Here is a 26,063-nt window from a genome sequence, read left to right as displayed (position 1 = left end):
TACTCCCCAAGTTGAGTGGTCAGGGTCCTCCTTTGCTTTTGGAACTTCGCCCTGCTCTGCACTGGGATTCCCGATCCATTATTCCTCTGCTGAATCATGGCTGCCTTGATGGGTAGAGAACTCTACCTGCCTGTTTGACTCATAGCCCTGGGACATAATGGACTTTAGGGTTTGTTGGATGGGTGCAGGCTAGGCACAACTCGTTGTCTGCCAATCCTGGGAAGGATGCCTCATATATAGATCATGACTTGGATTTGAACCAGTGCTTTCTTGGCAGTTCTGCCATACCTGCATAGGGGCAGAGGAGCTGGCAGGGAGATAGATATTGCAGAGGAGGCTGAGGGTGGGTTATACTCCCAGACAGTTAACCAACCCCTGAAGGAGGAGGACTGCTGAAACGGAAGAACACTGCTCCTCATGCCCAAGAATGGGGCAGACATTTAAAAAAATAAATAAATGTGAAGGCAGGAGCAATTGAAGCAGCCAAACTGTCTGCTGCTGTGGAGGCAGAGATTCTGGTGGGAGTGGAGGGGACAAGGCCACAGCGTGCAATGCCAAAATGCTGATCAGCCTTCAGTGCGCTGCAGAGTGAGAAGAGCAGCCCAGATATCCAGAATTGTGGGAGATGCTGGGCTGCAGAAGAGGCATCGGCTGTGTCCATTACCTATTACAGGGGATAGAAAACTAAAGAAAAGAACAAACCGTAATTAATAAACAAAAAGAAAGTAACTGGTGAGTGAGTTAGGTTTCTGGTTACTTCTGACAACTTAGATGCCTCCATGGGGAGCATCTAGCAAGTCCTTGATACTGGCCTTGACTCACGGGGCACTATCTTCTCCAAGATTAAGAGGAGGAAGAGAGAGTTGTGTGCACACAGGGCCCTAAACCAATTTCACTGCTGAATCAGCTGGGGTCTGTCCCCCAGGGATTTACGTGCACCATGGAAAATGCCAGGAAATTACAATCCTCATTCTTTCCTTTGCACAAAGGATAGCACCCTGTAAAAAGGGCAAACAGGCCTATCCTTTCTCCCTTATTTTGTGAGCTTGCTGGCAGAGAACCAGAGTCTGCAAATTATGCACCTCATAGGATCATCCAATTTGTCCATTTATTCTCAAGACACCACATTGTTTTTTACATGGAAGAGTTGACACAAAGAAAGAAAAAGTATAAATAATATTAGAAACATCTATTTAAAATATAGGCATTTAATATATCATTATTAAGTATACATATATGGAATGAAGAAGAAGCAAAGTTAAAAGAGAAAGAGACTAGAAAAAATAACCAGCTAATAGAACACCAGACAACGGCAGCAAGACTTACAGTGTAAACAATGTTTCCCAAGAGCAGATAGTCTGAAGTTTTACCATTGCCAAATACAGTACCTGCAGGAAAAAAAAGAATGATGATTTTTTAAAAAAAGGTTTATTTATGGGATATTCCCTGTAATTCTGTTTTTGTAAAGGTATAGTCTAACAGGACTCTTTCTGTTGGGTACTGGGTCTGGTGCTCTCAACACAAGACAAGGCAGAATTTCCTGAAATGAATGCCTTTTAGTCATCTTTAGTAATGGTGACCAGTGACTGGTCAGAGCAGGGAGAGCAATTATTAATGCCGTAGCTCTCCAGAACTTTCCAGCTATAAATTATGTAAGAAACAATAGCTTCCTATAAAAGCTAAATATATTTTTTAATCACAGAATTTACAAACACAATAACTTCCCTCAAGGCATATATGAAGTATACATATTTTTGGACATGATACTGTCTGTCTGCCTGCCTATCTATCTATCTAAGCAAACATGTTTCTGGAATAGGGATAGCCAACTCTTCTCCCTTAGCATTTTAATTCTTTTTTGGGATGTTTGTTATTTGAGCTGGCCAAAATTGGACAGTTCTGTGATTTTGTGTATTTAATGTGTTTGTATACAAGTTTGTGTGTGGATATACACATCTTATATACACTAACTTATATATACACACCTTTACCCCGATATAACGCTGTCCTCGGGAGCCAAAAAATCTTACCGCGTTATAGGTGAAACTGCATTATATTGAACTTGCTTTGATCCCCCGGAGCGCACAGGCCCCCCCCGGAGCGCTGCTTTACCACGTTATATCCGAATTTGTGTTATATCGGGTCGCGTTATATCGGGGTATAGGTGTACTACCTCATACACAAACATAAGTATCTGTGTATATAAAGTATCGGGGGTAGCCATGTTAGTCTGTATCTACAAAAACAACAAGGAGTCTGGTGGCACCTTAAAGACTAACAGATTTATTTGGGCATAAGCTTTCGTGGGTAAAAACCTCACTTCTTCAGATGTATACAAGATGTATACAAGATGTATACATCTGAAGAAGTGAGGTTTTTACCCACAAAAGCTTATGCCCAAATAAATCTGTTAGTCTTTAAGGTGCCACCAGACTCCTTGTTGTTTTTGTGTATATAAAAACACATTTGCAAGGCTTCCTGAAACATGAATTTTGAAGCAGTGCCTTCACACTTGTTTATACAGAACATACTTGATTGTCTACTTCCAGCAGTACCAGCTTTTAAGATCACAGTTCTCTGAAGGATCTTAGTATGTAGGATAATTGTAGTCTCCAGAATACTTAGGTGTTGTTGTGCCTGGAAAGACCAAATTGACTGAAGCAACTCTGAGTGGACTCCTCATCCTAAATGGGATGTATTGGTGCTCACTAAAATTTGTGTACGTTCAATATAGAAGCATATCCTATACTGCAGTGCAGTTGATGCTGAGTACTGCAACCAAACCATAAAGTTTATTATGTTGTACAGATCCCAATCACTTTAGCAATGGAAAGGAAGCACTACTGTATGTAATAATTTTAATAGTTTTTTTATGAAGCAAGGAGGGGACACAAAAAAGGAGTGGGATGAGATACCTGAAAGAAAAAGGAGACAGGTGGTGAGAAAGGGGAAGAAAAAGGAGGAAAATTTGGGTTGCAGTAAGGAAGGAAATAATGGCCAAGTCAGAGGAAAAAAAGAGAGGGGAGCTCTTTTCCTCTTTAGTCAGTTTGGGTTGAGAGCATGAGAAAGATACAGAACTCAACAGGCAGGTAGTCACAGTCTGTAGTAGAAAGTATACTGCACAATCCACTTTTTGCTACCTTGCCTTGCATTAGGTTTATTGATATTCTGTTGATTAATTTCATTATTCCACTGTTTGTGAATTTAAACATTTTACTTGTTATCCCTTTATATTCCTTTTACAAAAGGCTGGAACAGAAATTAGTTTTATCATGCATCAGAAGTGCTTCTGTCTCTCCCCTTCAAAAAAAAGAAATCACTAACGGTTCATCAGGATACTGGGATGTCAGCAGTGTCATACTCAAGAATCATAAAATTACTTTTTTACTGGCATAATTACAAAATTATGACAAAAACCTTATTTTAGGAAAACAGGAAATCCCAAAGCTTAATCAGCCTTCAGGTTGTTTAGTGACCACTGCAATAGCTGCTGTTAGTGACAGCTCTTCTGTTGGTCGACAGTGAAAAAACTGGTACTGACACAGCTACAACTACACTGCATATTGAAAAAAACCTGACAGAGGGATTGGGGCTATTACTACTTGCTGACATGATATATGTTGCTGCCACAAAAGCTATAGATGTGGATGTTCCTGCCTGCTTCAACACTAGATATACAGATGACCAAGAGAGGTGCACAGATGGAGTAGACGCAAATAGAGGGAGTTTGCTTGGAAGTTTGTGTAGGGGGAGAGCCCAAAGATTTTTTGCCTTTCAGCCTTCTGGGAACAGTAAATACATCAACTGAAGAGAAGAGGCTCTTGATACATTAAAAAGGAAGAAAATATGGACAGTGAGGGAACAGCTGTTGTGACCTGCACACGATGTGCCATGTTTGTCTTTCTACCAGAGGACAGAAGCGACTTCATCTGTATGAGTGCAAGCTGGTTTCCATACTGGAAGAAAAGATTAAAGGACTGGAGACCCAAGTATTGACCCTGCATTGCATCAGAGAAAATGACGACTTCCTGGATAGAAGTTAGGATTTGGTATTGTGGATACAGCTTGCTGAAGAATCAGAGAGGGCAATACAGAGGGGACTGAAGAACAAGGAAGAAAACTGGCAGAGTGTGACCTCCACAAGAAGAACCACCAATATACCCCTAACACAGATAGATCTAAGCAACCGCTTTCAGACTCTCAGCACAGGTACTACTGCTAAGAATGCCTTGGAAGAGTCATCTGAGGGAAGAAATCAGAAGGTGACCCTGTTGACTGGAAGGCATGGGATGCGTTGTCCTAGGGATGGGATTCCATGACCACCACTCCCAAGAGGAGGAGAAGAGTGATGGTGGTCGGGGATTCCTCCTAAGGGAGATGGATGACTCTATCTGCTGCCTGGACCAGGAATCCCAAAAACAGTGCTGCTTGCCCAGAGCTAGAATTTAGGATGTTATTGAGAGTCTGCCAAGACACATTAAGCCCTTAGACCACTACCAGTTCCTACTTATCCACATAGGAATCAATGATACCACCAAGAGTGACCTTGTACGGATCACTGCAGGACAACATGGTTCTGGGAAGAAGGATAAAAGAATTTGGGGCTCAAGTGGTGTTCTTGTCCATCCTCCCTATTGAAGGAAAAGGTCTGAGAAGGGACCATCAAATTGTGGAAGTAAATGCCTGGCTACCCAGGTGGCATTGGCGAGAGAGCTTTGGCTTAATCGATAATGAGCTGATGTTCCAGGAAAAAGGATTACTTTGTTGAGATGGGCTCCATCTATCAAATACTGGGAAGAGCATCTTTGGACATCGTCTGGATAACTTGATGAGAGCTTTAAATTAGATCTTATGGGGGATGGTGGCAAAAATCAGGCCAAAGCACATCTAAGCTCAAGTAATGAAGAGAAGGGAAAGGGGCTAAATTCTGGAAAAGGGACTAGAAACCACAACTGAATTACAAAGGCAAGAAGAAAAACAACAGGGCAGTCTGCAAAATATCTTTGATGCCTGTATACCAATGCAAGAAGTATAGGGAATAAGCAGGATGAACTACAAGATATGAAGAAAACTATGACTTAATTGGCATTATAGTGACTTGGTGGGACAACTACCATGATTAGAGTACCAGCATTGAGGGATATAGCTTGTTCCAGAAGGATAGGTATGGGAAAACAAGAGGAGGATTTGCGCGGTATGTCAAGAATGTATACACTTGCTCAGATTCAAGAGCAAGTGAGCGGCAGATCTACTTAGAGTCTCTGGGTGAGGATAAAAAGGGACAAGAATAGTCGTGATGTTATGGTGGTCGTCTATTCCAGACCACAAAATGAGGAAGAGTAAGTGGTGAGGCATTCTACAAGCAGGTAACAAGATAATATCTTGTATATAAGGTATTTCTTGACTTTAGTGTGGCTTTTGATACTGTCTTGCATGACCTACTCATAACTAAACTAGGAAATACAGCCTAGAAGGAGTTACTATAAGGTGGGTGCATAACTGGTTGGAAAACCATTCCCAGACAATAATCAGTGGTTCACAGTCACGCTGAAAGGGAATATCAAGTGGGGTCCCACAGGCAGGGCCGTCCTTAGGGGTGTGTGGGGCCTGGGACATAGGTGCCGAGTTTCTAATCTGCCAGGGGGTGCTCCCCCTGGCTCCGCCCAGTCCCCAGCGTGCTGCTCCCTCGCTCCTCTCCCCTCCCCCCCCCCCAGTGCCTCCTAATGCCGCAAAACATCTGATCTGTGGCAGGTGGTAGGCGCTGAGAGGGAGGGGGAGGCACTGATTGGCGGGGCCCGCAGGAGGGCGGGAGGCGCTGAGGGGAGGGGGAAGTTCTGGTGTGTGTGTGTGGGGCTCTTCATCACCCTGCCCACCCGCCTGCTGCTTGCCTCCCTGTTCGCCTCCTCACCCCGCTCACCCGCCCGCGTCACCTCCCAGCCTGCCTCCTCACCATTCGAAGCATGGCCCTCCCCAAAGTGCAGGGCCCGGGGCGGTCACACCGATTCGCCGTAGCTAAGGGACGGCTCTGCCCACAGGGATCAGTTCTGGGTCTGGTTCTGTTTAATATCTTCATGAATGATTTATATAATGGCATAGAGAGTACACTTATAAAGTTTGTGGATGATACCAAGCCGGGAAGAGTTGCAAGTGCTTTGGAGAATAGGAGTAAAATTCAAAATGATCTGGATAAACTGGAGAATTGGACTGAAGTAAATAGGATGAAATTTGATAAGGACAAATGCAAAGTACTCCACTTAGGAAAGTACAATCAGTTGCACACATACAAAATGGGAAATGACTGCCTAGGAAGGAGTATTGCGGAAAGGGATCTGGGGGATCATAGTGGATCACAAGCTAAATATGAGTCAACGGTGTAATACTGTTGCAAAAAAAGCAAACATCATTCTGGGATGTATTAGCAGAATAGTAGTAAGGAAGGCACAAGAAGTAATTCTTCTGCTCTACTCTGTGCTGATTAGACCTCAGTTGGAGTATTGTGTCCAGTTCTGGGCACCACATTTCAGGAAAGATGTGGAGAAAGTCCAGGGAAGAGCAACAAAAATGATTAAAGATCTAGAAAACATGACCTATGAGGGAAGATTGAAAAATTTGGGTTTGTTTAGTCTGGAGAACAGAAGATTGAGAGGGGATATGATAACAGTTTTCAACTACATAAAAGGTTGCTATAAGGAGGAGGGAGAAGAATTGTTCTCATTAACCTGTGAGGATAGGACAAGAAGCAATGGGCTTAAATTGCAGCAAGGGTGGTTTAGGTTGGAAATTAGGAAAAACTTCCTGTCAGGGTAGTTAAGCACTGGAATAAATTGCCTAGGGAGGCAATAGAATCTCCACTGGAGACTTTTAGAAGCAGGTTAGACAAACACCTGTCAGGGATGGTCTAGATCAGGGGTCAGCAACCTTTGGCACGTGGCCCATCAGGGTAATCTGTTGGTGGCCACGAGACATTTTGTTTACATTGACCATCCGCAAGCATGGCCCCCTGCAGCTCCCAGTGGCGGCGGTTCGCTGTTCCCGGCCAATGGAAGCTGCGGGAATCGGCACAGGCCGCAGGGACGTTGCCGGCCCCTGGTCTAGATAATACTTAGTCCTACCATGAGTGCAGGGGACTGTGCTAGATGACCTCTCAAGGTCCCTTCCAATTCTATAATTCTATGACTAGCTAACATACATGAGCTAGTATTAATGCGGGATTTTAACTTCCCTGATATCTGTTGGAAGACTATTACAGAAAAGCATAATATGTCCTTCAAGTTCTTAGCATGTGTAGGGGACAACTTTCTGATTCAGAGAGCTGAGGAAACAACTGGGGGAGGGGGTCATCCATTTTGGATCTGGTTTTGACCACCAGGGATGAATTAGTTGCGAATGCGAAGGTAGTCAGAAACTTGGGAGGAAATGATCATGATGTGATAGAATTCAAGATTCTAAGGAAAGGAGGACAGTAGAATACCAAAACAAGGACACTGGACTTCAGAAGGGGAGATTTCAACCAACTCAGAGAAATAGTAGGCAAGGTCCCATGGAAAGACCAATTAGGAAGAAAATGAGATGAAGGGGGCTGGCAATTCCTAAAAGATGTAATACTAGAGGCTCAACATCAAGCTATTCCAATGCAGAGGAAAGATAAGAAGAGCCACAGGAGGCCAATGTGGCTGCACAAGGAGCTTTTTAGCTATCGAAAACACCAAAGGGGCATGTCACCAAGGAAGTATACATGGGAATAGCACAAGTATGTAGGGACAAAAACAGGAAAGTCAAGGCAAAGAACGAGTTACATCTGTCAAGGAATGTTAGAGACAACAAGAAGGGGTTCTTTAGATATGTCAGACAAAAAAGAATGATCAGGGATGGTGTGGGTCTGTTGCTCAATGGAGAAGGTGAACTGGTAATGGAAGATGATAGGAAGGCAGAGCTGCTCAATGCCTACTTTGCTTCAGCCTTCTCACAAAAAAATAACCTGACCAGATGACTAGCAAAGTTACTATAGACAATAAAGGGGAAGGGATGCAGACCAGGATAAGTAAAGAACACGCCAGAACTTCTGACCAATTTGAATGAATTCAAGTCAGTGGTGCCTGATGCTATTCACCCCAGGTTGCTGAAGGAATTATCTGAAAAAAAATGTCAGAGCCACTGGAAATAATGGATGCAAAATCATGGATGACAGGAGAAGTCCCAGAAAACTGGATAAGGGCATATGTACTCCCCATCTTTAAAAAGGGGGAAAAGGAGGACCTGGGAACTATAGACCAGTCAGCCTGACCTTGATATCTGGGAAGCTACTAGAACAATGTATAAAACATTTAATTTGCAAATACCTGGAGGATGCACAGGCAATAACTAGCAGCGAACATGGATTTACTAAGAACAAATCATGCCAATCCAGCTTGATTTCCTTCTTTGATAGGGTAACTGGTTTGGTGGATAGGGGAAATGTGTTGGACATAATATATCTGGACTTGGCTTTTGACACAGTCCCACATGACATTCTGATAAGTAAACTGGAGAAATTCAGGCTCAGCGGAACTACCATTAAGTGGATACATATTGATTAAACAACTGCAAACAATGAGTTAACTATTAATGGAATGATGTCAGATTGAAAGGAGCTCTTGAGAGGGGTTCTACAAGGATCTGTTCGGGGGTCTGGTGTTAACATCTTTACTAATGATCTGGATATAGGTATACAGAGCATACTGATCAAGTCTGCAGATGACACAACGCTAGAGGGGTTGCCAATACTTTGAAAGGCAAAGGATAAGGACAGATTCCATCAACTCAGCCAAAACAGGATGCAGGATGGGTTAAGAGGGGCAACCCAAACAAATTTAATGACCAGTGAGTAATTTCCCTTTGTCATTTGTCCCTTCCTTCTCGCATCCTTTGGAAAATTCCAGACTATAAGTAGACATATTAAGCAGTCCTATAAGGGAAGGTGGGTTTATGTGAAAGGTGACTTGGAATATGCACTCCAAACCCCTCCTGCCCCCACCCCAGAGCCCACATCCCCTGCCCGGAGCCCGTACCCCCTGCTGCACTCCAACTCCCTGCCTTTACCCGCAGCCCCCACCACACCCCAACTCCCTGCCCCAGCCCGGAGCCCCCTCCTGCACCCTGAACTCCTCATTTCTGGCCCCACCTCAGAGCCTGCACATCCAATTAGAGCCCTCACCCCCTCCCACACCCCAGCCTGCCCCAGCCCAGTGAAAGTGAGTGAGGGTGGGGGAGAGCGAGCCACGAGGGAGGGGGAATGTAGTGGGGGTTGGGGGTGGGCCCTCAGGGAAGGAGCAGGGGCAGGGGGTGGGGCCTCAGGGAAGGGGTGGGGCTAGGGTGTTTGGTTTTGTGCGATTAGGAAGTTGGCAACCCTAAGCCTTATCCTAGCAGCTGAAGCTCTCCTAAGGAATTTGATCCCAGTATTTGTAGCCCTTCCATTTTCTCCTCCTAAATACTAGAACCTTTCTACATCTCCAAAACATTCATACAGCTGTCACAACTCTCCTTCTCCTTGTCTGAAAGATGCATAATACAGCTACCAAACTCAACTGTCCTCCTGGAGCAGTGGTTCTCAACCTGCGGCCCATGGGCCACTTGCGGCCCAATCAGCACACAGCTGAGGCCCATGTGACATACTCAGGGCCATACAAGTAGTATTGGATGCGGTCCACATACAATGGTAAATAGGTTGAGAATCACTGTGAGATATCTCCCCAACTTCACCCGATCACCTACCCGGTTGCCACTGCCCTCTCATAGTCCTCTATATACTGATGAGCTAACGTACCCCTGAAAAATATAGGAGTGTAAGGATTAAGGACTGAAAGGGCAGGCAAACTGATAATACAAATACATGATACTAATATCACATAAACTGTAGCAAATCAAGTAAGTATCAAATCATATGGATGTACAAAAAACGTGAACTGAATTTATTTTAAAACCAATTTTATCTCCCATACCGGTGCATAGAATGTACTAAATTATGAAAAGGCATTCTTTCTTTCCCACAATTTGAATAGAAATCTTTAGATTGCATATGTTGGTTTAGTTCTAGAAATAGTACATAAAAATGGAATAGTGTAACGCTGTTGGTATTTATTAGTGTAATCTTGGAAATTATTATTTTTCAAGTAAGGTAATACAGTACTTTTCAGAGTTTGTATTTGTTTTACGTACTTACCATAGTGGAAGGCTTTTAGTGGAAACCAAAACAGAATAACTGAGTGGAAGAGGCCATTTAAACAATGAACCCAGAAAACCTAAGGGAAAACAAAAATCCATGAGAACCATTTGTGATAAACTAGCTCTGTGAACCATGACCTTCTTTTTATCTTTAAGTTAGATTCACAAAAGGTGTTTTTGTCAAGCCACCACTGTGAACTGATATAACTGACAGGCACTTTCTGCCTCTTAGCCTTTCATGGGTCATATATTTGTTTTTATGTTTCAAAAAAGATGCTTACTGTCACTTTTAAATTTCACAATTATCAGTAAAATTTTAAAATATATACAAAACAGTATTTTGATTATGATGAAAAATATGCAACAAAACAGACAACTACAAACGTTATTGCATTTCTTAGATGATGCACTAAAAATTACTTTAGCATTTGGGTTTCATTTTACCTTTCTCACATCATACACAATTTGGATAAAAGGACAGTTAAACCCAAATTTCTTTACAAACTAGTCTATGTATTTCAGATACAAAATAAAATACAAATTGAACTTAAAAAGCATCTTTCTTGGATTTCTTCTTACTGTATAATTCATAATAAACTTTCCAGAATGCTTTCTTATTGACATGAGACAAGTTATTAAACTTGAAAACTGTTACATTTGTGCTAAATGACTCTAATTTTACTACCAAATGTATTATCATTTGTGAAAGACAAATACTGTTCATAGGAACTGTGCTGTATTAAGTATAAGCACAAATGTAATATTGGTGCTTTCTATAGCATATTGTAGATAGGTATGAAAGACTTGACTAAGCTATCAAGAAAAATTGATTTTGAACTCTTGTATCCTTCAGGACAATAATTGTGTTTTATCATTAGAAATGCTTTTTACAAACATAATATTTATTGTACAAAACTGACATGTATTAATAGTTTTAAGTTGTTCAAACAATAGAAATTAAGTTGCCTGCCTCACAAAATTTTCCACTACTTCTCAAAGTCCTTTGTTATCTTACCCAGCTACATTGGGGTGTATGATCCAATTTATGCTCCAATACTTTGCACATTTGAACTTGTGTTACTCATTAACCTTTGTCTCTCCTTCTTGCCATGTCATTACCACAATTTTTTATTTGACAGAAAGCACAGGTGGGTGCAAGAAAAATTAGTTCTACTTTTCCATTTTCCTGACCAATACTTATTGTCACAGGCTAATCCTTTAACCTCTGTCATGACCTCATAACCCCTGACCCTTTTTACCATAATAAACCTATGCATCATCATTCAGTGCAACAATGATTCCAATTCTTCCACACTCAAAACCCACACCAACTGTTCTGCTTATAGTTAAGTATTTTGTAGACATTTACTCATTAACATTGCAAAGACTTGCAAGGGATATAGCCACACAATTTCCATGAGAGCTGTGTGTTTAAGTCCTGGACAACCCTGAACACTGAAGGATTACATAAGAAATAAAATTACAAATTTTCATTTTTTTTTCTGTGAAACACATCACATATGGACATAACTGACCTAATTTAAGTGTCTTTCTGTATTAATTAACTGAAAATTCAGGAGGCATTACTTAGCATGTCATGTGATTTTTACCAGGATTCTTTTTGGTTTTGGCCAATTTAGTTATAAGTCTCAAATAATATGAACTACTGGGAAATGATTTACTAATACCAAAAATATGCACCGACCATTACAGTATGTGAAAAGAGAGTAATAATATCAATGAATATAATTCCCATATACATACATGAATGTTTCAGAATTCTATTAGTACTAGTCTCACTAGTATCATATTAAGGTGATAACACAACCATACTAATGGATCATGTGACCAAAACGCAATTCTTATATATATTTTTAAAAGAGTTACAATGACACAGTGGACTGCCTACAAATATTTCCTATCAACCACTTTCAGTTTTGGTCGGAGGGGGAAAAAAGGAAGAGTAAGAGGAGAAAATTCTCACATACTTGTCTGTCCTAACAAAGACTGCTTAGAACTTAATGTTACATTATATATAGTATATATATAGTATAAATCCATTGACTTAAACAGAGCTACACCAATTTACATCAGCTGGGGATCTGACCATGTTACATTATATCATACAGTATATATTACCAAATATATGGAGACATTGCTAATCATAAATTGAGAATTTAGATGTCTCTATCTTTAATAATGGTTACCCCAATGTATACTTAAACTATCTGAGATTTCCTAAACATACATACATATATATACACACACACACACACACACACACACACACACGTATATATAAAAATCAAATCAGGATAACAACCGAAGGGTGCTGCCCATCAATGTATATGTGTTAAACAGAGTTTTCAGATTTGTGCTAGTCTATGGCATATGAAATACACACTTATTATTTACTTACTCTGTAATTAAAAATTTCATTATATTCATAAAATTACAGTTTCAAAGATATATTTCAGTTTGCCTTTCTTTTATTTATATTATTTTTCTATTTGTGTAAATCTGCAAGAAACTGTATTTATTCTAAAACCAAGCCCAACTTTCAGTTTCAATTTTGCCAATTTAAAAAAAAAAACAATACAGACACAATGTATTTTCCACCAATATTATCCTTAGATCTCTTTGAACCTAACTCCAAACACACAATTTAAACTCCTTGTTAAAACAGGTCTAGTATGTTTTTTTCACAGCTCAAAATTAATGAAGAATGGTGTAAGGCTCCTCCGCCTACCAATTTAATGACAGCTCTTATTGTCCTTTGCTCTACTTCTCCACATGGGTCAGTAATCCATTTCCACACAACAGTTCAAGTACATAAGATTTGAGGACCAAAAGGACAAATCACTTCTGCCTGAAGGAGACAGCTTTATTACCAGCAGAAAAAAACAAACAGTTTTTTAAAATAATGTTTGCCAGTATATAAAAAACTGGATAAATATGATTTGTGCTTTTCATAGACAATGATTTCCAGCCACTGAAGACTGATGGAAATATTAAAAAACAACTCTTAATTTTTAACTTTATGAGAATATATGGCACAGGAATAAAATGGATAACCACCCTACATTACATTTAAGTTTGTTCTAATTTTAATGCAATTGTCTTCTACCTTTGTGTTAAAGTCCAGGGCGTTTTGAGAAGTCTTGTATAATTCTGGATATTTCAGCATATTTTCCTTCCGGCAGGATCTCTCAAATATTCCAAGAGTCAGTGGTGGCATAGCTGTAAATATCTAACATATAAATAAAAAAATGTATCTCAGAGCTTGAGAACTAAAAACTTCATAAAGAATCAAGAGACTTTAATATAAATTGTTAAACAAAATAGGAATTAAATGCATTAAAAACCCAAAACCTTACCACATTGTAAAGACCTATACACCATCTTTCAAAAAGAATTTGTCCAGAAAAGCCGTTAACAAAAGCAAACCAGATCTGAAAAGAAAGAGATATGTGACTTTGATGTTCTACAATGAGTTTTAAAATACATTTTAGCTCTGCTTTATTAAAGGGATGTTTTTAGGACATTCGCTAAATAGGTCTGAATATTTTAACATTTTTCAACCCTGAAAATTACTGATAAATCTCAATAGATATTTTGTTCACAGCAGTATGATGGGTAATGACTAGTCACATATGTTAGCAATTCTGTTTCTTTGACTAAATCTGAACCTGTTTCTAAAAGAAAGCCAGATTCAGAAACACTGATGTGCCTCACATAGTATGAGACTGATTCATGTAACTGTGTTTATATCTACAGCTAAAATGTAACTTTCTTATGAATAATAGTGAAGAACATAACACATTGAAATATTTTATTCAAATACTTTTGCCCTATAATTTTGTATTCAAGCCCTGATTTTGCACTACAAATGGCACGGGTAGACCCCTTTTCCCGCATGGCGCTCATTGCACAACCAGACTTTACAGCAGAAAAATCAAGAATTGAACCTTACTTGAAAGTACTTTAGAGTACTGGAGAGGAGTACTTTAGAAAACTGTTCTCACCTTAGTATTATCCCTTACTGCACATGGATTCACATGAAGTTAGATTCTTTAGGGTATAATTATGCCATTTTAGCTCGTACTTTACTCTGTACAGGAGTACTCACTGAATAAGGTACTGGCCAACATAAGTAAGGAAATGAAGAATCAGGTGCTGATGGAATTTGGGGCTTTTTATTCATTATATCACATACAATTTAAAATATAAATTAACAGTAAAAATTAAGTGTCATTTCAATAATATTTCTATTCACAATTTAAGGCTCTCTATTTTATGAAAAGGTCAGAAAAATAACCGAATAAATGTTTGGCAACCTATAATATTAACATTTCTACTATTTTAAATAAAAAACATTATATTATATTTAATGAGAAAACAAAACAAAAACCAACTTTCTGAATCAGTACAGATAGCGAATCAGCAGTAAGATTAATAAAAAAGCTTGACATGTTGGTCAAGTGAATTTTAGAAGCAGTGTTGCATAGACTTTGCCACAGTTCACGTTTCATTTAACCTCATTATGGAAGCATGAATTGCTACAAAATTTACCATTTATCAATATGTACCCAGGCTGGCCTCCAGATGACCAGTTCCTGTGAATAAACTGGTCTTCTTTAATCATGAAAGGAGGGAATGCTTGAAAACATAAAAACAAATATCTGATTCATGAGATGGAAAAGAAAACAAAGTAGCAACTATTAGCATACAAAAATTAAATGTAATTCATCTCAAAATTGTGAACCATTCAGCAAAGAAATTCAGACTAAAACTATCTTTACTTGTTTTACTTTTACTTCTTTTTACTTTACTTGTTGTGGCCAGATATTGAAACAATATGGGACACAAAAATCATACCATAGGATAAATTATGGAGTTTTAATACTGAAATTCCTTGCTTTTGTTAATTATATTAATTAATGTCCTTAAACTCAGTTTGCTATTTATATGGTTAATGTTTCAACCTATTGCTTGAAAACAAGCAAACAAACCAACCCATATCCTGAACAATAGTGTATAATTGACAAGCCAGATTTTAATAATGTCTGTTATGTAGCATATTTTGACTTTTGATTTTTCAAGTATAGACTATGTGAATATATTTTTGTGAATTTATAAAACACATATAATCAAGTAGTTTTTCAGTAATGAAGGCTTCAAAGCCACTGCAGTTTACTGCATTAATACATAAGGCTCTCTTTCTGTTGTCTGGCTATGTTGGAACTGTGTGGAAGTACTCAGCAGATAGAAGTGTACAGTGCAGATAATCATAGAATCATAGAATATCAGGGTTGGAAGGGACCTCAGGAGGTCATCTAGTCCAACCCCCTGCTCAAAGCAGGACCAATCCCCAACTAAATAATCCCAGCCAGGGCTTTGTCAAGCCAGACCGTAAAAACTTCTAAGGAAGGAGATTCCACCACCTCTCTAGGTAACCCATTCCAGTGCTTCACCACCCTCCCAGTGAAAAAGTTTTTCCTAATAGCCAACCTAAACCTCCCCCACTGCAACTTGAGACCATTACTCCTTGTTCTGTCATCTGGTACCACTGAGAACAGTCTAGATCAGCGGTCAGCAACCTCTGGCACGCGGCTCGCCAGGGTAAGCACCCTGGCGGACCGGGCCAGTTTGCTTACCTACCGCGTCAGCAGGTTTGGCCGATTGCGGCTCCCACTGGCCGCGGTTCACCGCTCCAGGCCAATGGGGGCGGCGGGAAGCTGCGGCCAGCACGTCCCTCGGCCCACGCCACTTCCTGCAGCCCCCATTGGCCTAGGATGGCGAACCGCAGCCACGATCAGCCAAACCTGCCGACTCGGCAGGTAAACAAACTGGCCCAGCCCGCCAGGGTGCTTACCCTGGCGAGCCGTGTGCCAGAGGTTGCCAACCCCGGTCTAGATCCATCCTCTTTGGAACCCCCTTTCAGGTAGTTGAAAGCAGCTATCAAATCCCCCCTCATTCTTCTCTTCTGCAGACTAAACAATCCCAGATCCCTCAGCCTCCCCTCATAAATCATGTGCTCCAGCCCCTAATCATTTTTGTTGCCCTCCGCTCGACTCTTTCCAATTTTTCCACATCCTTCTTGTAGTGTGGGGCCCAAAACTGGACACACTACTCCAGATGAGGCCTCATCAATGTCGAATAGAGGGGAATGTTCACGTGTCTCGATCTGCTGGCAATGCCCCTACTTATACAGCCCAAAATGCCGTTAGCCTTCTTGGCAACAAGGGCACACTGTTGACTTATTATCCAGTTTCTCGACCACTGTAACCCCTAGGCCCTTTTCTGTAGAACTGCTGCCTAGCCATTCGGTTCCTAGTCTGTAGCAGTACATGGGATTCTTCCGTCCTAAGTGCAGGACTCTGCACTTATCCTTGTTGAACCTCATCCGTGATCATTTCAATATATAACTCGGGGGCTTCCGTCAGCCCTCCCCCTTTTGCATTCGGGTTCCCAGCCCACCCGTTGCTGAGACCTTACCATTCCCTGCCCCCACCAAATGAGGGTTAAGGTGGGGTATAAAGGAAGAGGGGGTTGGCTTTCTGATGTTCCAGTCATAGGAGCCCCAAACCCCCATTTCCACTCCTTTAATGAATATTTCCTTTAAATCCTTTATCAATCCATTTATCTGATCACTGTATCCCTTCCCTATGGAGTACCTCGCTGGACAGCTGCCTTACATCAACATAATGAGTTTTGACATCATAGCCTAACTCCTGGTCCATGTTCTCCCCCAACTAAGCTCCCCCTTTCCAAACCTGCTGTGGGGAAGGTGAAAAAAACCCTAATTCGCCTAGGCCTATCTGGCAGCAAGAAAAAAATTCTTTCCCAGCTCCCCGAGAAAAGAGCAACTAGCGCAGTGCCCACAGCAGGTCCTGACCAAACTTGCCACTTCCACATGTGAAGGGTGGGTGCTGCTCCGCCTGGTCCATGTAAAAGAGGGCTTCTCCTGTCCCAAATGTATACTTCTGGTCATCTGGGGGGATGCTCAGCATCCCCACTCTGACCTGCTCTGCAGCTGTTGCAAAATCACTCCATGTCTCTCTACCCCTTAAAGAGGTACACACCTTCATAGAATCATAGACTTTAAGATCAGAAGGGACCATTATGATCGTCTAGTCTGACCTCCTGCACAACGCAGGCCACAGAATCTCACCCACCCACTCCCGCAACAAACCCCAACCTATTTCTGAGCCTCTGAAGTCCTCAAATCACGGTTTAAAGACTTCAAGGTGCAGAGAATCCTCCAGCAAGTGACCCGAGCCCCATGCTGCAGAGGAAGGCAAAAAACCCCCAGGGCCTCTGCCAATCTGCCCTGGAGGAAAATTCCTTCCCGACCCCAAATATGGCCATCAGCTAAACCCTGAGCATGTGGGCAAGACTCACCAGCCAGACACCCAGGAAAGAATTCTCTGTAGTAACTCAGATCCCACCCCATCTAACATCCCATCACAGGCCATTGGGCATATTTACTGCTAATAGTCAAGGTCAATTAATTGCCAAAATTAGGCTACTCCATCATACCATCCCTTCCACAAACGTATCAAGCTTAGTCTTGAAGCTAGATATGTCTTTTGCCCCTACTGCTTCCCTTGGAAGGCTGTTCCAGAACTTCACTCCTCTGATGGCTAGAAACCTTCATCTAATTTCAAGTCTAAACCACCTGATGGTTAGTTTATATCCATTTGTTCTTGTGTCCACATTGGTACTGAGCTTAAATAATTCCTCTCCCTCCCTGGTATTTATCCCTCTGATATATTTATAGAGAGCAATCATATCTCCCCTCAGCCTTCTTTTGGTTAGGCTAAACAAGCCGAGCTCATTGAGTCTCCTTTCATAAGGCAGGTTTTCCATTTGCCAGATCATCCTAGTAGCCCTTCTCTGTACCTGTTCTAGTTTGAATTCATCCTTTGTAAATATGGGAGACCAGAACTGCACACAGTATTCCAGATGAGGTCTCACCAGTGCCTTGTTTAAGGGTACTAACACCTCCTTATCTCTACTAGAAATACCTCACCTGATGCACCCCAGACTGCATTAGCTTTTTTCATGGCCATATCACATTGGCGGCTCATAGTCATCCTGTGATCAACCAATACTCCGAGGTCCTTCTCCTCCTCTATTACTTCCAACTGATGAGTCCCCAGCTTATAACAAAAATTCTTGTTATTAATCCCTAAATGCAAGACCTTGCACTTTTCACTATTAAATTTCATCCTATTACTATTACTCCAGTTTACAAGGTCATCCAGATCTTCCTGTATGATATCCCGATCCTTCTCTGTATTGGCAATACCTCCCAGCTTTGTGTCATCTTTAAACTTCATTAGCACACTCCCACTTTTTGTGCCAAGGTCAGTAATAAAAAGATTAAATAAGATTGGTCCCAAAACTGATCCCTGAGGAATTCCACTAGTAACCTCCCTCCAGCCTGACAGTTCACCTTTCAGTATGACCCCTTGTAGTCTCCCCTTTAACCAGTTCCTTATCCACCTTTCAGTTTTCATATTGATCCCCATCTTTTCCAATTTAACTGATAATTCCCCATGTGGAACTGTATCAAATGCCTTACTGAAATCGAGGTAAACTAGATCCACTGCGTTTCCTTTGTCTAAAAAAAATGTTACCTTCTCAAAGAAGGAGATGAGGTTGGTTTGGCATGATCTACCTTTTGTAAAACCGTGTTGTATTTTGTCCCAATTACCATTGACCACAATGTCCTTAACTACTTTCTCCTTCAAATTTTTTTCCAAGACCTTGCATACTACAGATGTCACACTAACAGGCCTGTAGTTACCTGGATCACTTTTTTCCCCTTTCTTAAAAATAGGAACTATGTTAGCAATTCTCCAGTACCAATACGGTACAACCCCCGAGTTTACAGATTCATTAAAAATCCGTGTTAGTGGGCTTGCAATTTCATGTGCCAGTTCCTTTAATATTCTTGGATGAAGATTATCTGGGACCCCCGATTTAGTCCCATTAAGCTGTTCGAGTTTGGCTTTTACCTCGGATGTGGTAATATCTACCTCCATATCCTCATTCTCATTTGTCATCCTGCCATTATCCCTAAGCTCCTCATTAAAGACTGAGGCAAAGTATTTGTTTAGATATTGGGCCATGCCTAGATTATCCTTAACCTCCACTCCATCCTCAGTGTTTAGAGGTCCCACTTCTTCTTTCTTTGTTTTCTTATTCTTATGGCTATAGAACCTTTTACTATTGGTTTTAATTCCCTTTGTAAGGTCCAACTCTACATGGCTTTTGGCCTTTCTCACTTTATCCCTACATGTTCTGATCTCAATAAGGTAGCTTTCCTTGCTGATCCCTCCCATCTTCCACTCCTTGTAGACTTTCTGCTTTTTCTTAATCACCTGAGATGCTTGCTCATCCAGATTGGTCTACAACTCCTGCCTATGAATTTTCCCCCCGGTCTTGGGATGCAGGCTTCGGATAGTTTCTGAAACTTTGACTTGAAGTAATTCCAGGCCTCCTACGCCCTTAGATCCACAAGTTCTTCAGTCCAATCCACTTCCCTAACTAATTTCCTTAATTTTTTTTAAAGTTAGCCCTTTTGAAATCAAAAACCCTAGTCACAGATCTATTTTTGTTTATCCTTCCATTTAATTTGAACTGAATTAGCTCATGATCGCTCGAACCAAGGTTGTCCCCTACAACTATTTCTTCTATGAGGTCTTCACTACTCACCAAAACCAAATCTAAAATGGCATCCCCTCTTGTTGGTTCAGCAACTACTTCGTGAAGGAATCCATCAGCTATTGCATCCAGGAAAATCTGAGCCCTATCATTATTACTAGCACTTGTCCTCCAATCTATATCTGGGAAGTTAAAGTCTCCCACGATCACACAATTCCCATTAGTATTTACTTCATTAAAAACATTAGAGAGGTCTCTATCCATATCAGATCCGGGTGGTCTATAGCACACCCAAAGCACTACCCCAGGGGAGGCTCTAGTAGCTTTCTTCCCCAATGTGATTTTTGCCTAGACAGACTCTGTCTTATCCATTCCATCACTTCTTATTTCTTTACAGTCTACCTCATCATTGATATACAATGCTACTCCACCACCTTTATCTTTATTTCTGTCTTTTCTAAACAGCACATACCCTTCAATATCTGTACTCCAGTCATGACTACTATTCCACCAAGTTTCTGTTATCCCTATAATATCTGGTTTCACTTCCTGCACCAGTAACTCTAGTTCCTCCATTTTACCACCTAGGCTCCTCGCATTGGTGTACAAATATCTTAATTTTTGCTGTTTGGCTTCGCTCACATTCTTTACCCGATTAGGCACAGAAATTCTACCACCAGTATCACCTATTAGACTGGTATCTACACTACCCTTCCTCCTTATGTCCATTCTCCTATAAGAACATAAGAACATAAGAAAGGCCGTACTGGGTCAGACCAAAGGTCCATCTAGCCCAGTATCTGTCTACCGACAGTGGCCAATGCCAGGTGCCCCAGAGGGAGTGAACCTAACAGGCAATGATCAAGTGATCTCTCTCCTGCCATCCATCTCCATCCTCTGACGAACAGAGGCTAGGGACACCATTCTTACCCATCCTGGCTAATAGCCATTTATGGACTTAGCCACCATGAATTTATCCAGTCCCCTTTTAAACATTGTTATAGTCCTAGCCTTCACAACCTCCTCAGGTAAGGAGTTCCACAAGTTGACTGTGCGCTGCGTGAAGAAGAACTTCCTTTTATTTGTTTAATAAAACAAATTTACCTACCCACGTCTGTATCCTTTCTTACTTTGTTTTCTTCCCTCTCAATGTTAACATCCGGCGTGGAGATTACCTGGACATCTCCCAACCATCTCCCACAAATTCCTAGTTTAAAGCTCTCTTAATCAGTTGTGCCAGCCTCCATCCTAGAAGTCTATTTCCCTCCCTACTCAGGTGAAGTCCATCCCGAGAGAACAGTCCTCTGTCCATGAATGCCTCCCAGTGGCCATACATCCCAAAGCCCTCCTTTTAGCACCACTGCCTGAGCCATCTGTTGATCATCATAATCTTGTCACACCTTTGTTGTCCTTCTCTAGGAACAGGCAGAATCCCACTGAAGATCACCTGAGCCTTGATTTCTTTGAGCGTCTTCCCCAGCCTGGCATAGTCTCCCTTGATACGTTCCAGTGAGAATCTAGCCGTATCATTTGTTCCCACATGAAGGACAATCAGTGGATTCTTTCCCACTCCCGTTAGAATCCTCTTCAGCCTCAGGTCCACATCCTGTATCTTAGCACCTGGCAGACAGCACACCCTTCTGTTCTCTGGATCAGCTCTGGTTACAGGCCTGTCTATTCTTCTCAGTAAGGAGTCCCCAATCATGTAGTCCTGCCTTTTCCTGGTGATGGTGCGATTCTCCGGTCTATCCCCTGTTCCCTCTGGCTGCAAGTCCTCTCGATTCCTATTCTCCCTTGTAATCCTCTGCAACCCATCCTGTATTCTCCTGGGGCTCATATTTGGTGTTGTTATCGTCCTTGACTCTTCCCCTCTTCCTACAGAACTAGCTGCTCTTCTCTTCTTCCTTGCCCTCCCACCTTCAGTGACCACCTGCTGTGCCCCTTCTTCATTTTCCAACTCCGCAAACCTGTTCCTGAGCTCTATTTCTCCTTCACTAGCCTGTCTTTTCCTCTGCCTGGTTCTCTTAGTCACATGCTTCCACTGTCCACTTTCCTCACCCTAGCAGTCTCCCCTCAGAGTTCTTTGGTCCTGCTTCCATCTGCAAATCTGGGCTTTTCCCTTCAGCCTCCTCATGTCTTTGCTCCATCATCTGCTCGAACCCCCTTCTAAAGTCAACCAGAGTTTCCACCTGCATCTCCAATCCTCGGATCTTTTCTTCTATCAGGCGACACTTCATGCAGATGAAACTCTTTTCAGGTACTGCCTCCAGGATCATGTACATACCGCAGCTTCCACATCCTGTCATCTTCATTGTGTCTTCCACTGCTTGGGTCACTGCCTCTGTATCTGTCATAGCCTTCCCACCTAAGTCCTGTTAGTCCGGGAAACACAAACTAAACCAAAACACCACCACCTACAGCAAAACAAACCCCCAACGAGCACCACAACACTGCCAGAACACCACACACTCCCTTCACTAGCCTGTCTGTTCCTCTGCCTGGTTCTCCTAGTCTTCCCCCCAGACTCCCCTACAAACTCCCTCTCAAACTCCCCTGTTTACAGCTCTGTTTGCTGGCTCCTGTGCTGCTGCAGCTGTCTGTGCCAATCCAGCAAGCCAGTCAATGGCACCCCCCGCCCCCAGCTTAATGTGCTATGCAGTCATTGTTGCAGTTTAATATAAATATATACACAAAACCTATATTAAAAGGAATGGTATTTGGATTGCAAAACCAAGCATTTGAAAGCCAGGAAATGCCAGAATTTAGGATGCCATGGCAACCTTAATTTTACTCCCTTGTGCATTTGTGTTATGAGTCAGTCTTTAACTACATGATTATATACTACTTTTTCCCTCTGGGATCCCTGTCTCAGTCAGTGCACAGGAAAACAGTTATTTTAAAAAGTTCTCACCTAAACCTGAATGGAATTTCACAAGACAAGGAAAAGTAGTTCTTTGGCCTAAAGGATTTCCCCTTCAAAGGCCTGCTGCAAACAATGAAGGAGTTTCATTCCAAAAAAGTTGTAATGGAAAGCGTTAGGCAGCCAAAATATATAGGTAGCTACCAGCTCCCCCTGTAGTGACACACACAGAATTATGTTAAAGTTGCAAAATCAAATACTGAAAAATGATAGGAAATGTTAGTGTAGCAAAGGGGCGTGGCCTTCCTCAGAGACTGACAGCGAGGGAGAGCCAGACGCTCCCTGGTGGGTGGAACCCGGAAGGCTTAGGCTGCTGCGCCGGAAGCGTGGGACAGAAACTGGAAGTATAAGAGGTAGGCCCTGCAGCTCAGTTGAGCAGGAGCCACTGAGGGAGGCAGACGTTTCCAGCCCGCTGCTGGAGCTGGAACCTGCGGAAGACTTTGGCTGTTCTGAGGAGATTGCCCAGGTACCAGGACTTTCTGACACACCCGACGCAGAGAAGCTGCTGGGACTGGCACTCACAGTGTACCCCTGGGAGATGGAGGACAACCCTTGAATGCAGGTACACCCGAGGGGAAAGTATAGGAAGCAGCCCAGGGGAACCAGACTACCGTCTGGCTGTGGTGCCATCGGAGACACGGTCAGTGTGTTGCGGGTGGAATGCCCACTGACCCAGTGGCAGACCACTCTGCCGCTGTTAGGGCCCTGGGCTGGGATGCAATGGAGTTGGGCAGGCCCACTCCCCACCTGCCACCCCACCCCTGGGGTGGCGGTACTCCCCCTCCTTAGGCCAGGAGGCCTGCGCTCCTCAGATACCCCTTGCCTGAGCCCCATAGGCTGTGTTTGGTGCTCACCCCTTGCCTGAGCCCCATAGACTGCTCGCTGGGTGCTCAACCCCTGCTGGCGCCCTAGACTGCTCATTGGGTGCTCAACCCCTGCCCAAGACTGTTTGCTGGGGCCTCTGCCCTGGCTAAGGGCCTGGGCCCTCCTGAACCACTTTCAGCTACCCTGCCTACGGGTTAAAGCCTTTGACTGTGTGGTGCCACATCCTGGCTGAGGGCCTGGGCCCCTGAAGTATTTGCGGCTCTACCCTGCCTACAGGTTGGGGCCGGAAACCACTAATTTCCCCATTTACTTAGCCTGTTTCAGGAGCGTGTGCAGCAAGGGGGCGTGGCCTCCATCAGAGACGACAGCGAGGGAGAATCACACCCACCTAAACTCTTACAGTTAGAATTAAAGCTGCCTCTGCAAATGTAATTTGCTCCTCTTACAGGTAGGCAGTGAAGGAAAACATCTGTATTCATGAAAAGACTTAAGTATGTGCTTAAGTCCCATCAAAATCGACAAAGAGGGATAGACTTCAGCTTTCCTTAATCAGGGCCTTAGATAGTTTTGGTCAGAATCACATAGGAAGTCTGTGGCAGAGCCAGGAATGGAATTGAGTTCTCCTGGTCCTATTCCAGTGCCTTAAACAAAACAGAATATCATTTTCCTTCCTACAACCCTCTGTGCCATAACACTGTCCATCCTGTGTACTGAATAAGGCAGGGTTCTGAAGAACAAATAGTATGTGATCACATAAAACTGTATCATAATGCATATGCCACATGTGTTTTATTTTAGATTTTTAAACAAAGCCAAGAAAACTACCACAACTGTACACGTGCCCAAAACCTTAACTCTGCCCCCTTTACCTTTCTGCATAAATCCTTTTACCAGATTATTATTTTTTTTTATTAGCTGCAGATGTTCGGTTTAGTTATGTTGAGAGGAACTAATTTAGTCAAGGGATATGTACAGAAAAGCAGTTAAATAGAGTGAATGAAGGCTCACATCTCTAGAGGGCAGAATTAAGAATGTTATGCCTGGTCTGTGGTGTATGGTACCTGTGGTAATTGTAAGAGGGGTGACTCATGAGGGGAAGAATAGAGAGTATATACTGTAAGGTGGTTTACCTTTTCATGTCCTTGCCTTTGTGGATTTATGTCCTGGCATGCTCTCTGTGCAGCAACTGTAGCTGCTTCCAAATTAGTTTTTTTTTTATGCATTAATTTCCTAGGGTTATTTTAAGCTTAATGGGAATGGGGACTTGGGTGAAGTGGAGATAGAAGCACAGCCACTAATGAAGGATATTTTATCAATTGGCAGCAGTACGTGAACCTTTGTGTGCCAGAGGCTACAAGTGAACCCTTATCTGTTGTAAGATAAAACCTGACAGAAAAGTGTAACTCCTGAGGAAGAAGATATTATCTACGTTCAGCTGCTTCCCTCCATCAATTAGGCTTATATGCACCTAGCCCCAATCAACAAGCAGGTTTGTGTGCATAGCACATAAACTTTCAGTTATAGCTTCACTACCATCTAAAAATGACCCTAAACCCATTTTTTTAAACTGCGCCTGTTGCACCAGATCCACTCAGGATCTGCTGCTCTACCAAAGCACTGTTTTTTAAGAGATATCAGTCAACAATGAAAAGTAGAACTGCCAAGGGAAAACTTTAGCCAGAGTCTTATTTCAAAGATTTACTATTAAAAAATTATGAAAAGATACTGAACACACACTATGCAGAGAATTCAAATGGCATAAAACTTAAGCCTGTGGGAAATTTCACATCAAATGCCTCCTTACCTTTAGAGAAAAAAACAAAATTTTATGCCCGCATTTTAAATAAATTTTAGAATACAATTCCAACTCGGAAGTTATTTCCAGGTCCCTCTATAATGTAGGTGCTTTTATTCCTTAAACATGCTAAATCTATTTTTAACTTTCAAATTAATATTGTTGTTTTCTTGTAAATTAAGCATTTTTAAGGTCATTTAAAACCCATAGAACCCTAATTTTTATTTAGGTTTACAATAGAAGTATTAAGAGATTTTTTTAAATGACACTATCATCTTGTCTAGGCCTAGAATTTACCATTTTTCAAGGCAGGTAAATACCATATGTCCTTGAAGGAAAATCTTGAAGAAAATAATAAATTGGGCCAGATCATGGTCAAACCTCCATGTGCAGTACAGATTATTCCTGGGGGAATTCTGTGTCAAAAAATTAAATTGTGCATCAAAACATTAAAAATTCTGCACACAATATTTTAAAATTCTGCATATTTTTTGTCAAAATAATGCAATATAATCCAGCTAGTTTCAATTATTTTGGTAATTTATTTAAACTACAATACAATGGATGGAGAATGGGAGTGGGGAGCATTGGAGGAAATCATCAAACCCCCTTTGTCTAATAGTAATATAGCTAGTATTGACCGTTTAC

The 26,063-nt window shown here is 41.9% G+C and overlaps 1 protein-coding gene across 1 annotated transcript in view; it reads right to left on the bottom strand.

Annotated features, from left to right (window-relative positions):
* Positions 1–26,063, bottom strand: part of ATP8A1 (ATPase phospholipid transporting 8A1) — a gene marked incomplete at its 5' end in the record, with an annotated part of 249,508 nt that overhangs the window by 47,946 nt on the left and 175,499 nt on the right. The window contains 4 exons of the mRNA XM_065405013.1: positions 1,327–1,388; positions 10,199–10,277; positions 13,328–13,450; positions 13,578–13,652. Of these exons, the coding sequence (XP_065261085.1) occupies positions 1,327–1,388; positions 10,199–10,277; positions 13,328–13,450; positions 13,578–13,652 (339 nt within the window). The remainder of the gene's footprint in view (positions 1–1,326; positions 1,389–10,198; positions 10,278–13,327; positions 13,451–13,577; positions 13,653–26,063) is intronic.

This window comes from Emys orbicularis, chromosome 5, assembly GCF_028017835.1.
Source record: "Emys orbicularis isolate rEmyOrb1 chromosome 5, rEmyOrb1.hap1, whole genome shotgun sequence".
NCBI lineage: Eukaryota > Metazoa > Chordata > Testudines > Emydidae > Emys > Emys orbicularis.
The sequence above is the reverse complement of the archived record's forward strand: the minus strand, read 5'-3'. Positions and strand labels throughout refer to the sequence as shown.